The sequence below is a fragment of the Pyrus communis genome, chromosome 11 (assembly GCF_041283825.1).
Source record: "Pyrus communis isolate YQ-2024b chromosome 11, ASM4128382v1, whole genome shotgun sequence".
Lineage (NCBI taxonomy): Eukaryota > Viridiplantae > Streptophyta > Magnoliopsida > Rosales > Rosaceae > Pyrus > Pyrus communis.
In genome coordinates, this window is record NC_142575.1 from 21,649,341 (window position 1) to 21,662,070 (window position 12,730).

The following is a 12,730-nucleotide window of genomic DNA, read 5'->3' on the forward strand; positions in this document are numbered from 1 at the left end:
AAAAGAAATGATAACTAAAATTAAATCTAATCTAGGATTTACACAATTACATTTAAACTAGGAAAGTTTACAATAAATCAATATTTAAGTAATAATTCAATTGTCAACATCAACATCATTTGGCTTACAAAATTTACTTTAAAATTTTGACATCTAATATTAGCGGTCCTAAAAATTGAGAATTCGCCTGGGTCAGCCTTTGTTTAGCCGCAAGGGATCCCACAACCAAGAGTTTTCAAAAGGGATAAAACCAAGACACGTGGCAACAACTCGTTCGCCATAATATTTATGTCGATAAGGAAGTGGATGATGGTCTTTCAAGAATCACATACTGATGCCACTTTGGACTTTAAACTAGCTGAAAAATTTCACTTCACTCATACTGCAAGTCAGATATAACGAGAGAGCGGCAAAAACTCACAAGATAACAACATTTGCAGAGATGGCATCCATGACCATGACAGCCGCCTCATTCCTGACCGCAGGCTCAGCCTCAACCATCGCCAAACCTTCAACTTCCAGCCGCCGGAGCCTCGTCGTGGCCAAGGCCGCGGCCAGAGCCCCAGAGGGAGAAACAAAGAAGGAAGAGAGCAGCAGCAGCAGCGGGAGGAGGGACTTGATTTTTGCGGCTGCGGCTGCGGCAGCGTGCTCTCTTGCCAAGGCTGCTTTGGCAGATGAGCCTAAGAGGGGGAGCAAAGAGGCGAAGGAGAAGTATGCTCCTGTTTGTGTCACCATGCCAACTGCTCGTATCTGTCGCAACTGAGTAAACCACTACGTACTTTCGTTTGCTTCGATTCAGTCACTCGTGGTGGTTGTATTATAATCGTTGTACAACTTTGTATGACGCTCTTGTAATTTTTCTTGGGACATATCTGCCTTCTTCCCTCTTCTCATATTACATGTTTATGTCACATTTTATTTTTCTAAATTTTCTATGTTGTTAACCGTGCGGAGAGAGCAAATGGACTGGTAGCTCAAGTGGTAACCAAGGGCTTTTGTATTAAAAAAACTACATGCGGCACATAAAGATTCCGGAATCAAATTCACTACTTTAGGTATTGAAAAAGTGATGATTTCTATAGTCTGTAGAACAAAGTTCTACTATATCATCGATAATATGTCAATAACATTGTAACTAGCAAAACATACCAACATGTTATCAATATATAATATCAATAATAGCAAACGAAAAGACAACCTGCATATAAGTATAAACCAGCGAACATATTACCTTTCTTGAACAGCATCCAATCCTCATGTGGAATGATTAAGGCTCTAGCATTATGGCAGAGCGTATTTTAGTTGGTAATTTTGTAGTCCAACTACGAAACAAACATTCGTTCTTGCAATATGTCATTGATATGATGTTTTAGCAGTGTAGTCAACAAAACGTATTGTTGATATATAATCAACAATATTGATGAAAGAACGGACATCTTACACCAAAAGTTTACGATAAGTTATGTGCCCTAAAAGACGGGCTAGAATGCTACAAGGCCCTTGGTCGTGTGGTACTTGCTAGTTGCTACATACCAGTGAGCAGAGACTCCCTTTCAGAAACCTGGGCGGCATCACCACTCCTCGCCAAAAGGACCGACGCGGCAACACCAGTCAAATTGCAAACCGTGATAGGTACGTACTTTACAGTTAAATTTCTGTGCCACGGGTTTATACGACTATTTATGTGATGAGAGAGAGAGAGAGAGAGAGAGAGAGCGATGATATACAACCGTGATAGGTACGTACTTCACAGGTCCAGGTATGTCAAAAAAAGTCAGTCAAGAACCAACTGCGATCCTCCGTTGTTGAACAGCTTCACATAACATACATTCTAACTTCTTTTTTTTATTTCGGATTGAGAGAATCAGTTGAAAACATGTGAACAATCTAAACAGCCGAAAACCGAGATTTTATTGAACCATAACAATAATTAAGGCACAAGACTTTAGCCCGAATACAGGAAACACAAATCCAAGCTAATTATACAACTCAGGGTCCAAGAAAAATCACAAGACACAAAACTTCGATACAAAATAGTACCATTCCGAGTAGCAGCTTGGAGAGAGAATCAGGGACATTGTCCATCATTCGCCTTGGCAATTTGCCCGGCAGCATAAAAGACTGCAACACAATTTTCGTGGCAAACTCATTGGCTTTTCCCATTTTGCTGGGAAGCAACAAAATTGCGAATAACTTCCATCGCTAACTGGTGAGCATTCTTATTCTGCAGCTTTGCAAGTTCATCCACAGCTTCATACGTTTCCTTATCAGCAAAAAGTTTCAAGTTGTAACGTGTTGGTGTCGCCTCTGGACCTTCCCATTTGTCAACCAACTCTTGAAGTTTCTCAAATCCCTGATAACAATATACCAATTAGAATGACCAACATATTTTCTTAGCACAGTATTTGAGATTAAACCACCTTCTTAATCCTTCGAAGGCCTACATATAATTTATAATCTTATTTACAACTTACCAAGCGGTTTGTGAAGTCGCCAAATGACTCTTTAGATTGTCGTTTACGTTTCCAGTAATAGAACAAAGGTTCGAAAACCTTTTCAAGGTCTTGAACCTTGACCTTGTTCATGAAGGATTTTGCGAGTGAGGTTTGATTGGATGTTCCTCCAAGCCAGATCTATTTGAACACAAACAGGGAAATGAATAAATGCTCAGTTGCTTTCTTGATAATCTGGATTTGAGCACGATCAATATTGCGACAGATGTGCCAGAATTTGAATTACCTGATAGCTATTTGGACCATCACCAACTAGTCCAAGTTCAGCCATGTATGGCCTAGCACACCCATTAGGGCATCCAGTAATCCTTATAACTACTGATTCATTGTACTTCAGACCAACCTGAAATTCAAAAGAAAAATTTATCACATGCAATCTAATTCATTATCAATAAATGATCTTGACTTTCCACCTTTTGTTAGTGCTTTGTGAAACGTGCTTGTTATTATGGTAATACCTTCTCAAATACTGCTCGAACCCGCTTAAGAATGTCAGGTATACCTCGTTCAGCTTCAGTTATTGCCAGTGGGCATAGTGGGAAGGCTGGGCATGCCATGGCAGTTAGGTTGAGGGGGTCTACAAACCTAGGATGCTGCCACAATTGTAACTGGTCAGTATGAACCCAATTTATAAAAATTCATAATGTATGAAGCTTTCATATAATAGACACAACATAACCCAAACATTTCCGGATAGACAACATAATAACAGGTGAATAAGACAATCCATCATACCGGGTTGATAAGGTTCAAGTCATTGTTGATTCATAAAATAGGCAGTGAATACCCGGTAGGAGTATGCAGCAGACAAGTTCATATTGATGTCCACTGAAGAGGGAGTAAAAATAATTTTCTTTAAAAAAAAAAAATCTTACCAGCAGACCGGCCTTTGCAAGAACTGTGGTGATGGGACGCTTCCATGCACTGCGAATATCACACAATATGATATTCTGGTTTGGTGTGAGCCTTATACTCAAATTATACTTTTCTATAACCTCTCTTAATGCCTGCTTCATAACTCCCCCAATCCGACCATTATCAACATGAAGCCCACAATAATAACTGCCATCACCCTATCAAACAAAGATAAATAGTCAGGACATAGTGCTTTGCAATTTGAAACTTAAGACGGAATCAAAGACATTCAATTCTATATGTGAAGACCAACAGAACAAACCTGCTTGTGCCATCCCAAATGACTTTTGAATTCCCACTCCGGCAACTCACGGAAAGGCTCAAATTTCTTTCCGTAATATTGTTCCACTACACTTCTGAATTTTTCAATCCCCCACGAGCTGATCAAATATTTCATCCTACTATACCTCCGATCATCTCTTCTCCCATTTTCACGTTGTGTAACAACTATAGCCTTAATGGCATATAGGATATCCTCTTTGGGGACATACCCCAATGGCTCAGCCAGACGGGGAAAAGTGGATTCCATCCTGTGTGTCCTTCCCATACCACCACCAACCTGCAGAGAAAATAATCAGAAATCTTGCTTGTGGGGAAAATGAGCTCACATATAAATATTAGTGCATAACTTCATCTTACATATAGGTTAAACCCTTGAGGCTCCCCGTTATCATCAGTAACAACCACAACACCAATATCATTTGTGAGAATATCCACCGAGTTGTCTGTTGGCACTGTAACTGCAACTTTAAACTTCCTGGGCAAGAACTGAGTTCCATAAATGGGCTCGGGTGAATCAGGGAAGTTTGTTCCATGAGAATTATCATTGCGGGCCTTTGTTACTTCAGGAGATTCTGCGGTCAGGATCTTTTCTCCATCCACCCAAACATCGTAGTAAAATCCAGACTGTGGAGTCAGCAATGCTGCAATGTTCTCAGCAGTCTGCTGCGCGCAAAGGTAATCCTTTCTTTGTATTGGAGCAGGAGGAGCAAGAACGTTTCTGTTAAGATCACCACAGGCGCCAAGAGTTGAACCCATGCTTCTAATGATGCTACTCATTACAGTCTTTAGATCCTTTTTCAGAACCCCATGGAGCTGAAACGTCTGTCTTGTGGTCAAACGAAGAGTACCAATTCCAAACTGATCAGCAAGATCATCCATGGTCAAGTATAATTGGTTTGACACTTTCCCACAAGGGTTCTTGGTACGAAGCATGAAGGAGTAGGACCTTCCACCACGTTCATCTCGGTTATATTGTTGATAGCTCCCGTGGAACTTAATGAGTTGCGTAGCAGCCTCATTAATGTTCGGGGCATCCGTCAAAATCTCTTCATTAAGCGGGTATCTTATGAAGTTGCTCTGTTCTTTGAATATTTCAACCTTACTCCGCTTCGTTTCAGTTGCAGTCTCAGGCTTTGGAGGCTGCAAAACACAGAACCTATGAAAACAAGCACTATTCCTGCAAACAACTAACGATAAGCAATCTAACTAACATTCGTTCCACATTTTCCGATCACCGAGGCCCCTCGGAGCCCTAATGTTTCTAACTCATATTTATCCCAACCAATTGATGAAACCCAACAAAATTACGAATTTTATGAAGATTTGATGCACTGCATGTCAATTATGATAAAATAATTATTGTAAAAATTAAGCATAAAATAGCCTAAAACATGCTTGAACTTTTCTAGGTTAATTGAATAATTCACATTAATCCATGTTCGATAAACTCGGTAAAAGATTTTGACAGTGGCGGCGGCGGCAGAAATTTACAAAATTAAATTCAAATCAAAACTAATACAGACGAAATAACATCTCCAATCGGCCAAACAATTGAACCAAAGCACATTTTGGTTCAATCTCTCTCAAAAAGCACATTAATTTATCATCTTTCTCGAATTTTCTGAGCAACCAAACGGAAGTCTAATAAAACAGAGAGGAGGGTCAGACGTTCGAAAACGCACCGTAGCGACGGCTCGAATGAGCGAAGAGGAAGAAACTGAGGAGAGAGGTACTTGTCGGCTTCTGGTGAGGCAAAGCGAGTTTGCTGAGCGCAGCCCCTGGTACCTCCCAATCTGCACCTTGGGCTCCCCCAGCACCGCCATGTTCGTAGCTCCGAACGTCGTCGTCGTCGTCGTCGTCGTCATACCAATCAAAACGACGGCGCTTCGAGAGGGTTTAAGAGTTAGAGAGGAGGGAGAGAGATGAGAGAGAGAGATATAAGCTGCTGAGTTGCGTAGTGGGATTGAGTGGCGAAGAGCGGGCGGAAAAGAGGGTTTTTTCTTCTTAATTTTTAATTCACGCGCCTACCACGGGAACGTTTCTGTTTTGGGGATTGTGACGCGGAGGATTGGTGCGCGTGGAGTTTATCTGACAGAAATTCAAAATCAGAGTTCGATACCTGGTTGATGTTACATCGAACCTGGACGGAATTATGTGTTTTTATTTCGGTTTCCGATTCAAATGCGTCTGCGGCTCTCGATAAATTGGTTGGACGCGTGTGGCAGCCCCACTACTTCTGAAGGGAAGAGATGCAGAGATCCAACTTGGCTTTTGTTGTAACAATCACGGGTAGCTGGTGGTTAGAAATAAATTTCAGGTCTGTATCCACACAGTATAATTTGGATTTGATTTTTGGAGTTAGTGAATAGCACGATAGTAGTTACGGGGAGTTGAGATGTCTTTATGTATAACGGTCTAGTGATATTTTTCTTCACTTGTAAGTGAGAGATCTTATGTTCGATTCTCGTTAAAGGCGAATTTGAACCACATTATTGCTAGCTCATTGTGAGGCTAAGTCTACCCTTCTTTAGTATAAATAATATCATTTGTTAAAAAAAAAAAAAAAAAAAAAAACTACTCTGTGTTTTTTTTTTTTTTTCCGTCAGCAATGCATGTCAGTCTTTGGGCACAATTAGATTTTTAAAGTGCTACTAATGGTTTTCTGTTTTATGGTTAAATCTATTTGTCCGTTCGAAGACATCCAATAAAATTAGAATGAGACAAATATTTAATGAGTCATTTGCCTAATTCTATCTATCGGCAATTTCTAAAGTGAATTGAGATTGTATATTATGTAATTCGTTATGAAATTTGTGTGCATGTGGTTAAACTCAAATTGTATGTGGTCTATTATTCTAGTGGATAGAAAGTTGGGTTTCACCTATGCATTCCGGGTTCGAAACTCCCTCTCTCTTAAATTATTATAATAGTTTCGAACCCTTCCTCTCACTTTATTAATAATAATTAAAAGAAATTGGGGTCAAACTAAAATTGACTTGACTAACATATTAACTTGGTTATTCACTAAGGCGTGGTTTGCACACGCCCATTTAAAGCATTTTTAATGGAGAGATGCAAATTTAAGACGAAAAAAGAAAAAAGTTATTTGTTGTAGGCCTATTTTATTGATGGAAACGAGATAGGGAGGGCTAGAGGCGAACATAGAGAGAAGAGAGAGTTTGAAAATTCTATGGTGTGATTTCTCACTCCATAATGCATTTATTTATAGTAATGTTTGGGCTCAAAATAATATTTTGGGCCGAGCTTAGAGTTGTTCTCGGTCCAGTAACATTAATCTAGAATCTTGTCATGAGTTGTCCAGTCAAGGTTGGCTGAATCTTATTACGAAGATGATTGGTTTAGATAAGGGTGAGGTAGTCGAACCCTACTGCAACAAGGAGTCTTAAAGCTAAAGATGCTTAGATTTAGGGGATGAATCTGGTTCGTTAAGGAGCTTGGTTTAAAGTCCTATAGGGGTTAGGATTGGACGAAACCTGATCAGATTGGGTTGAGGAGTTCTAATCCAAGTAAATTTCTAGTTCAACCATAAGGGGGTTTGCTGCTATAAATAGAGAGGGGAGTGTATCATTCCAGGCCTCTTCAAATGAACACACAAATTACCATGTGCAAAGCTTCTCAACAAGCCTGAGATTTTTTCCTCTCCTCTTTTCTTCTTGCCAACACATCTTCATTTTGGATAGACAACACTGTGAAGACAACCGGCGACATCTTAGCTTGGACAGACAGCACTAGAACCGTAGAATCAGCTGATTGAGGAGCACCTTTAGTTTAGATTGATAACACTGCTTCGAGACCGACTGACTATTTATCCAAGTCTCGGTCAACAAGGATTTCGAAGTCCTTGTTGGTAGAGGTCATCTCATCAACCTTCTCAGCGAAGTGAGGTGTTACCAGGTTAATAAATTCAGCACATTGAAAGCCGAATTTGAAATTGAACTTTGTAGAACTAGCAGCCTTGTCTTTAGGCTCTAGAACCCGAAGGCCGAGACTTGTTCCTTCCTTGACCGTAGTCGTAAGATTAAGAAGTCAGCAGCGTGCCCAACACCACATTAACATATTTTACTCCCCAGCCGAACTCAGTCGATGAGTTGGCACGCCCCGCACACAACTGAAGGACGTGGTTAGCTTATTAATTACTCAACCTGCGCTCCACATAGGCTTGGTAGTTTTTAGAGTCAACATGTAATAAGGAAGAGAAAATCTTTACTCTTAAAGTAATACAATTACAACTAGGAAACTATCTAAAATATCTTGTAGAATCTTACACATAATCTACTATGATTTACACAATCACACTCCCAATGAATTTAGAACTGCAACCATGGTTCTAAAAGATGCTAGGCGTTAGTTGGGCGACGAGCTGGGGCATAGGCGAATTTAAGTAAATTTGTTATATATTATATAATTTAATTTAATTTACTATGTAATAAATAAATAAAAATTGAATAATATGTTTTTTTTTTTTTCATACAAAGAAGAATACATATATAGTATAAGAGCTTCAAATACATAACATGGAGTGGGCTTAAAAGAAAGTAATAAAATAGGGAAGTGTTAGTAGAGTCCAAAAATCTCATTCTACACTCCTCACAAGTGTATTTTTCTTTCTAAATATAGAAAGTTTGGAGTGTAGAGTAAGAATTTTGGAATGCCAATAACAATTCCCATAAAATATTGCCCCCAAAAAACAAAAAAGTTAGAAAATGATTTCTTTTTATTGTGAAAACAGATGTGGGGTTAATAAAAAAGAAAGTAATGAATTGAGAAGATGGTGGGATCATCTTAAAGTGATAAAAAAGATAGGGGAAAAAAGGTAGGTTAGTGAACATAACTTCTTTTTCCTCGCGGCAATCAAATGCTGCAATGTTTTTTTCTAGATTTCGGCATTCTCCGCCTAGCCACCACTAGCCCTGCCCAGCCCCATCTAGCCTCACCCAACCCTGCCTAATCCTGCCTAGGCATCCACCTAATATGGTTTCCAATTTTGTGACCGATTCGATGTAAATTGTGACAGTAACCAATTGTTTAGCACTTAGGCATCGCCTAAGCCGATTTTTAGAACAGTGACTGCAGCAACCCCTTGAGTGTGTAAATACTTAAAGAGATGGTGCATTAGATCTTTATGTGATTATGTAGATGCAGTTGATGAAGTCATCGACACAATGAACGAATGCGAGTGTCAAAACAGACGAAAGAATGCATAAGTAGTAAAACTTCCAAAACCTCACTATGGTATAGCATAATGTAAGATAAAAACTCATATTCTTAGGAGAAAAGCGAAGTTGTATTAAGTCAAAACCAAACTCCTTCAAACGTAAGTAGAACGCACACAAAGGTATGATCAGACTAGGATAGGTGGCTTATTAAAACCTCGTTAGCAGGGACGGATCTACAGAGGGTCCTGGGAGGTCCCAGGACCCCTCGGCCATCCTAACATGTTGCTAGAAATTTTCCGGAGGACCCCTCGTACTCGAACACGAGGCCTGTGCAGACTGTCTGTGTTGCTGCAGCAGCAGGTTGCAGGTTGCAACGGAGAAGAAGAAAACAGGGGAGAAGAAAGAAAACAGGGCATTTAAAAAAATTGATCCAAAACGCAATGTTTTGGCCTTTTTTTTTTTGTTAAACCAATCAGACAAACGTTTGCAATTGGTCCACCGTTTGCAACATGATTACATATTCTTTTTGAAAGTCTAGCCCCACATGGGCCATCTTTCCGGTCCCAAGAGTCCCTTTCACTTCTCCTTTCCCCGTTCCACTGCTTTTCCCCCTAATTCCCCCATCTTTCTTATATTCACCCAAAACCCTAAATTTCTAATCCCACCCAATCCCATATTATAATTACATTACTCCAATATTATACCTCCACTTGTTTCAATTCTCCAAGCCACCACTATTTGGTTCCAAATTCAAGTAAGTTTTTTGGTATTCTAATCTAATCTCAATTAAATTATATTAGATATTGGTGGAGATTTTTAGTCTATTATTGATATGATTGTTGATGTGTTTTATGTTTGTATACTCATTTTATAATTGAAATTTAGATGGAATTTTTGTTTATTGGTTGATTGGTATATGTTTTGTGTTTTTGGTTAAATGTGTAGTTTAGAAATAAGAAATATGGAAAGATTTTTCAAGCCAAAGCCAATAGCACCATCTACTTGTTCGGGTAGTTCGAGCTCAAGACAAAATGAGTGTGACATTGATTTTAATAATCTTAAGAGAGACTCGGGAAAAAGAATTCGAATGAATGACTATCCTTCTAATATTCAAGATAAGGTCCGCAGAGCATATTTGCAAATGGGACCTTGTAGGTCTACAAAGTATGAGTTCCCATACACTTTGCATGCAAAGAAAAAGTGACGATTTGTTGTTTCGTGGTTTGAAGAATATGATTGGTTGGAGTATAGTATATCTAAAGATGCGGCATTTTGTCTTCATTGCTATCTCTTTAAAATCAAATTTTCACAATTAGGAAGCGATGCCTTCACTGGGGTAGGCTTTAAGAAATGGAAGAATGCAAGAGAATGTTTTGACAAACATGATGGTCCTATTGGTAGTTTCCACAATAAAGCTAGAGAAGCGGCTAGTTATCTAATGAACCAAAAGATACATATTGAAGCAGTTGTGATCAAACAATCAGAAGAAGTGTATGAAATATCGTCTTTGCTTGAATGCATCAATAGATTGCACTAAGTTCTTGTTGCGACAAGGCCTTCCTTTTCGTGGCCATGATGAAAGTGACACTTCGAATAATAGGGGGAATTATTTAGAGCTCTTGCAATTCCTTGCAGATCATGATGAGAAAATAAAGGAAGTTGTGTTGGAAAATGCTCCGGGAAATCTCAAGCTAATAGCTCCTTCAATTCAAAAAGATATTGTCAATTCATGTGCCTTCGAAACTATTAAGGCTATTATGAAAGAAGTGAAAGAGAGTAAATTCTTTTCTATAATGGTAGATGAATCACGTGATATTTCAACAAAGGAGCAAATGGTGGTGATTTTGCGTTATGTGGACAACAAAGGTCAAGTAATTGAAAGGTTCGTGGGAGTCCAACATGTTACCGAAACAACTTCAAGTAAACTAAAGGAGTCCATTTATGAGTTCTTGAAACTATATGACTTGAGCTACTCCAACCTACGAGGTCAAGGTTATGATGGTGCGAGTAATATGAGAGGTGAGTTCAATGGCCTTAAAAAAAAAAAATTTGGATGAAGAAAGTTGTTCATTCTATGTTCATTGTTTTGGTCATCAACTACAATTAGCTCTTGTTGCCGTAGCAAAGAAAAACTCCGATGTTGCCGCTTTTTTCACATTGACTAATAGTTTGGTAAATGTTGTTGGATGCTCATGTAAACGTCGTGTTGCACTTAGAGAGAAACAACAAGAAAATCTCTTGAAAGCTATTGAAAATGATTGTCTTGAAACGGGGCAAGGGTTAAATCAAGAAACTAGTCTCAAATGTGCTGGGGATACACGGTGGAATTCAAATTATGGTTCTTTGATTAGTTTGATTACAATGTTCTCATCTGTGGTGGATGTGCTTGACATGATTGTTGAAGATTGCTACAATGATAGTGCTGGTGAAGCAAAAAGGTTATTAAAAGATTTACAATCTTTTGAGTTTGTGTTCCTCCTCTTTTTGATGAAATCCATATTATGAGTTACAAACGATTTGTCACAAGCATTGCAAAAAAAAGATCAAGAGATTGTGAATGCAATGGCTTTAGTCAAGACATGTAAAGAACAACTACGTTGCATGAGGAATGATGAAAATTTTGATCTTTTGGTTGATAAAGTATCATCTTTTTGTGTTGAACATGAAATTGAGGTGCCTAATATGGATGATTTATATGTCATTCAAGGGAAGTCATTGCGTAAGGCTCCAAGAAAGACCAATCATCATCATTACAAAGTGGAGCTCTTTTTCGAGGTCATTGATTTCCAACTTACAGAATTAGATGATCGCTTCGCTGAAGGTAATACCGAATTGCTTATTTGCTTGGCATGCTTGAGTCCGAATGATTCATTTGTAGCTTTTGATAAAGAGAAGCTTGTTCGCCTTGCTCATATGTATCCTAAAGATTTCACGGATCGAGATAGATCAGCACTTCAAGATCAACTTGATATTTACATTCATTTTGTGCGTTCTGATAATGATTTTTCTCAATTGCGGGGAATTAATGAGCTTGCTAAGAAAATGGTGGAGAAAGGGTTGCATCGAACATTTGCATATGTATATTTGCTTGTTCAGTTGGCTTTGGTTTTACCGGTTGCAACTGCTTCAGTGGAGAGGGCATTTTCCGCTATGAATATCATTAAGGGTCCACTTTGCAACAAAATGGGAGATCAATGGTTGAGTGATAGCTTAGTTGTTTACATTGAGAAAGATGTTTTTTCATGTATTGGTAATGAAGCTATCATGGAACATTTTCAGACCATGAAACCTCGTCGTGGACGCTTGAATTAGGATTTTATAGCTTGTAATATTGTTATGCAAATGATTTTTGAATAAAATGTATTATATTTAACTTTTCAATGTTATTTTTGTCTATAAATTTTTTAACCTTTATTATTGGGACCCCCCGAGTTTAAAATCCTGGATCCGTCATTGCTCGTTAGGTAGCAAAAACCTAATGGAAAAAATGCACACAATCTAAGGGGAAAATAGTACATTAAGGTCAAGTGAGTATACTTCTAGATACTCCATACGAATAACAATTCCTTAAACAGGCTTCTACAAGTAGACTTCGATAGTGGCCAGTCACATGGTGGGCCTTCACAACTCGTATGGTTGTGATGTATAATCCATTCAAGAGGCATTCCATCTTCTCACGAATATACTTCTGACCATATTCATAGGAAGTGAAACAAAGATATTATATACCATTCTTTTCAGTGGTTTCAGCACGGTATTTATTCTCTTGAATATCCTTAAAGCTGAACAACATTCTTCTAAAACGGAGTGAGTAAAGGGTTTATTTAATGGTTAGTTTAGTAC

The 12,730-nt window shown here is 38.6% G+C and overlaps 2 protein-coding genes and 1 pseudogene across 2 annotated transcripts; 2 read left to right on the forward strand and 1 right to left on the reverse strand.

Moving 5' to 3' along the window:
• The first annotated feature begins 345 nt into the window (after positions 1-345).
• On the forward strand, positions 346-928 carry LOC137742545 (uncharacterized). The gene has a single exon (XM_068482446.2). The coding sequence runs from the start codon at positions 443-445 to the stop codon at positions 761-763; it is 321 nt and encodes a 106-aa protein (XP_068338547.1). The 5' UTR covers positions 346-442; the 3' UTR covers positions 764-928.
• Positions 929-1,888: 960 nt separating this feature from the next.
• LOC137743439 (sulfite reductase [ferredoxin], chloroplastic) lies at positions 1,889-6,085 on the reverse strand. Its single transcript, XM_068483330.2, has 8 exons — positions 5,393-6,085; positions 4,068-4,850; positions 3,691-3,987; positions 3,389-3,586; positions 2,972-3,106; positions 2,740-2,856; positions 2,475-2,633; positions 1,889-2,353 (listed from the first exon to the last, which is right to left on the reverse strand). The coding sequence occupies exons 1-8, from the start codon at positions 5,573-5,575 to the stop codon at positions 2,147-2,149; spliced, it is 2,079 nt and encodes a 692-aa protein (XP_068339431.1). The 5' UTR covers positions 5,576-6,085; the 3' UTR covers positions 1,889-2,146.
• A 4,240-nt stretch (positions 6,086-10,325) lies between these two features.
• Positions 10,326-12,268, forward strand: LOC137742944 (uncharacterized; annotated as a pseudogene).
• Positions 12,269-12,730: the final 462 nt, after the last annotated feature.

Excerpts from the sequence above, each read along its gene's own strand:
- LOC137742545 (XM_068482446.2), top strand. The coding sequence starts at position 443 with ATGGCATCCATGACCATGACAGCCGCCTCATTCCTGACCGCAGGCTCA.
- LOC137743439 (XM_068483330.2), bottom strand. The coding sequence starts at position 5,575 with ATGACGACGACGACGACGACGACGACGTTCGGAGCTACGAACATGGCG. Across the intron at positions 3,988-4,067 it reads CTCAAGGGTTTAACCTATAT|GTTGGTGGTGGTATGGGAAG; the intron begins GTAAGATGAAGT and ends TTTTCTCTGCAG. Across the intron at positions 3,107-3,388 it reads TTGCAAAGGCCGGTCTGCTG|CATCCTAGGTTTGTAGACCC; the intron begins GTAAGATTTTTT and ends CAATTGTGGCAG.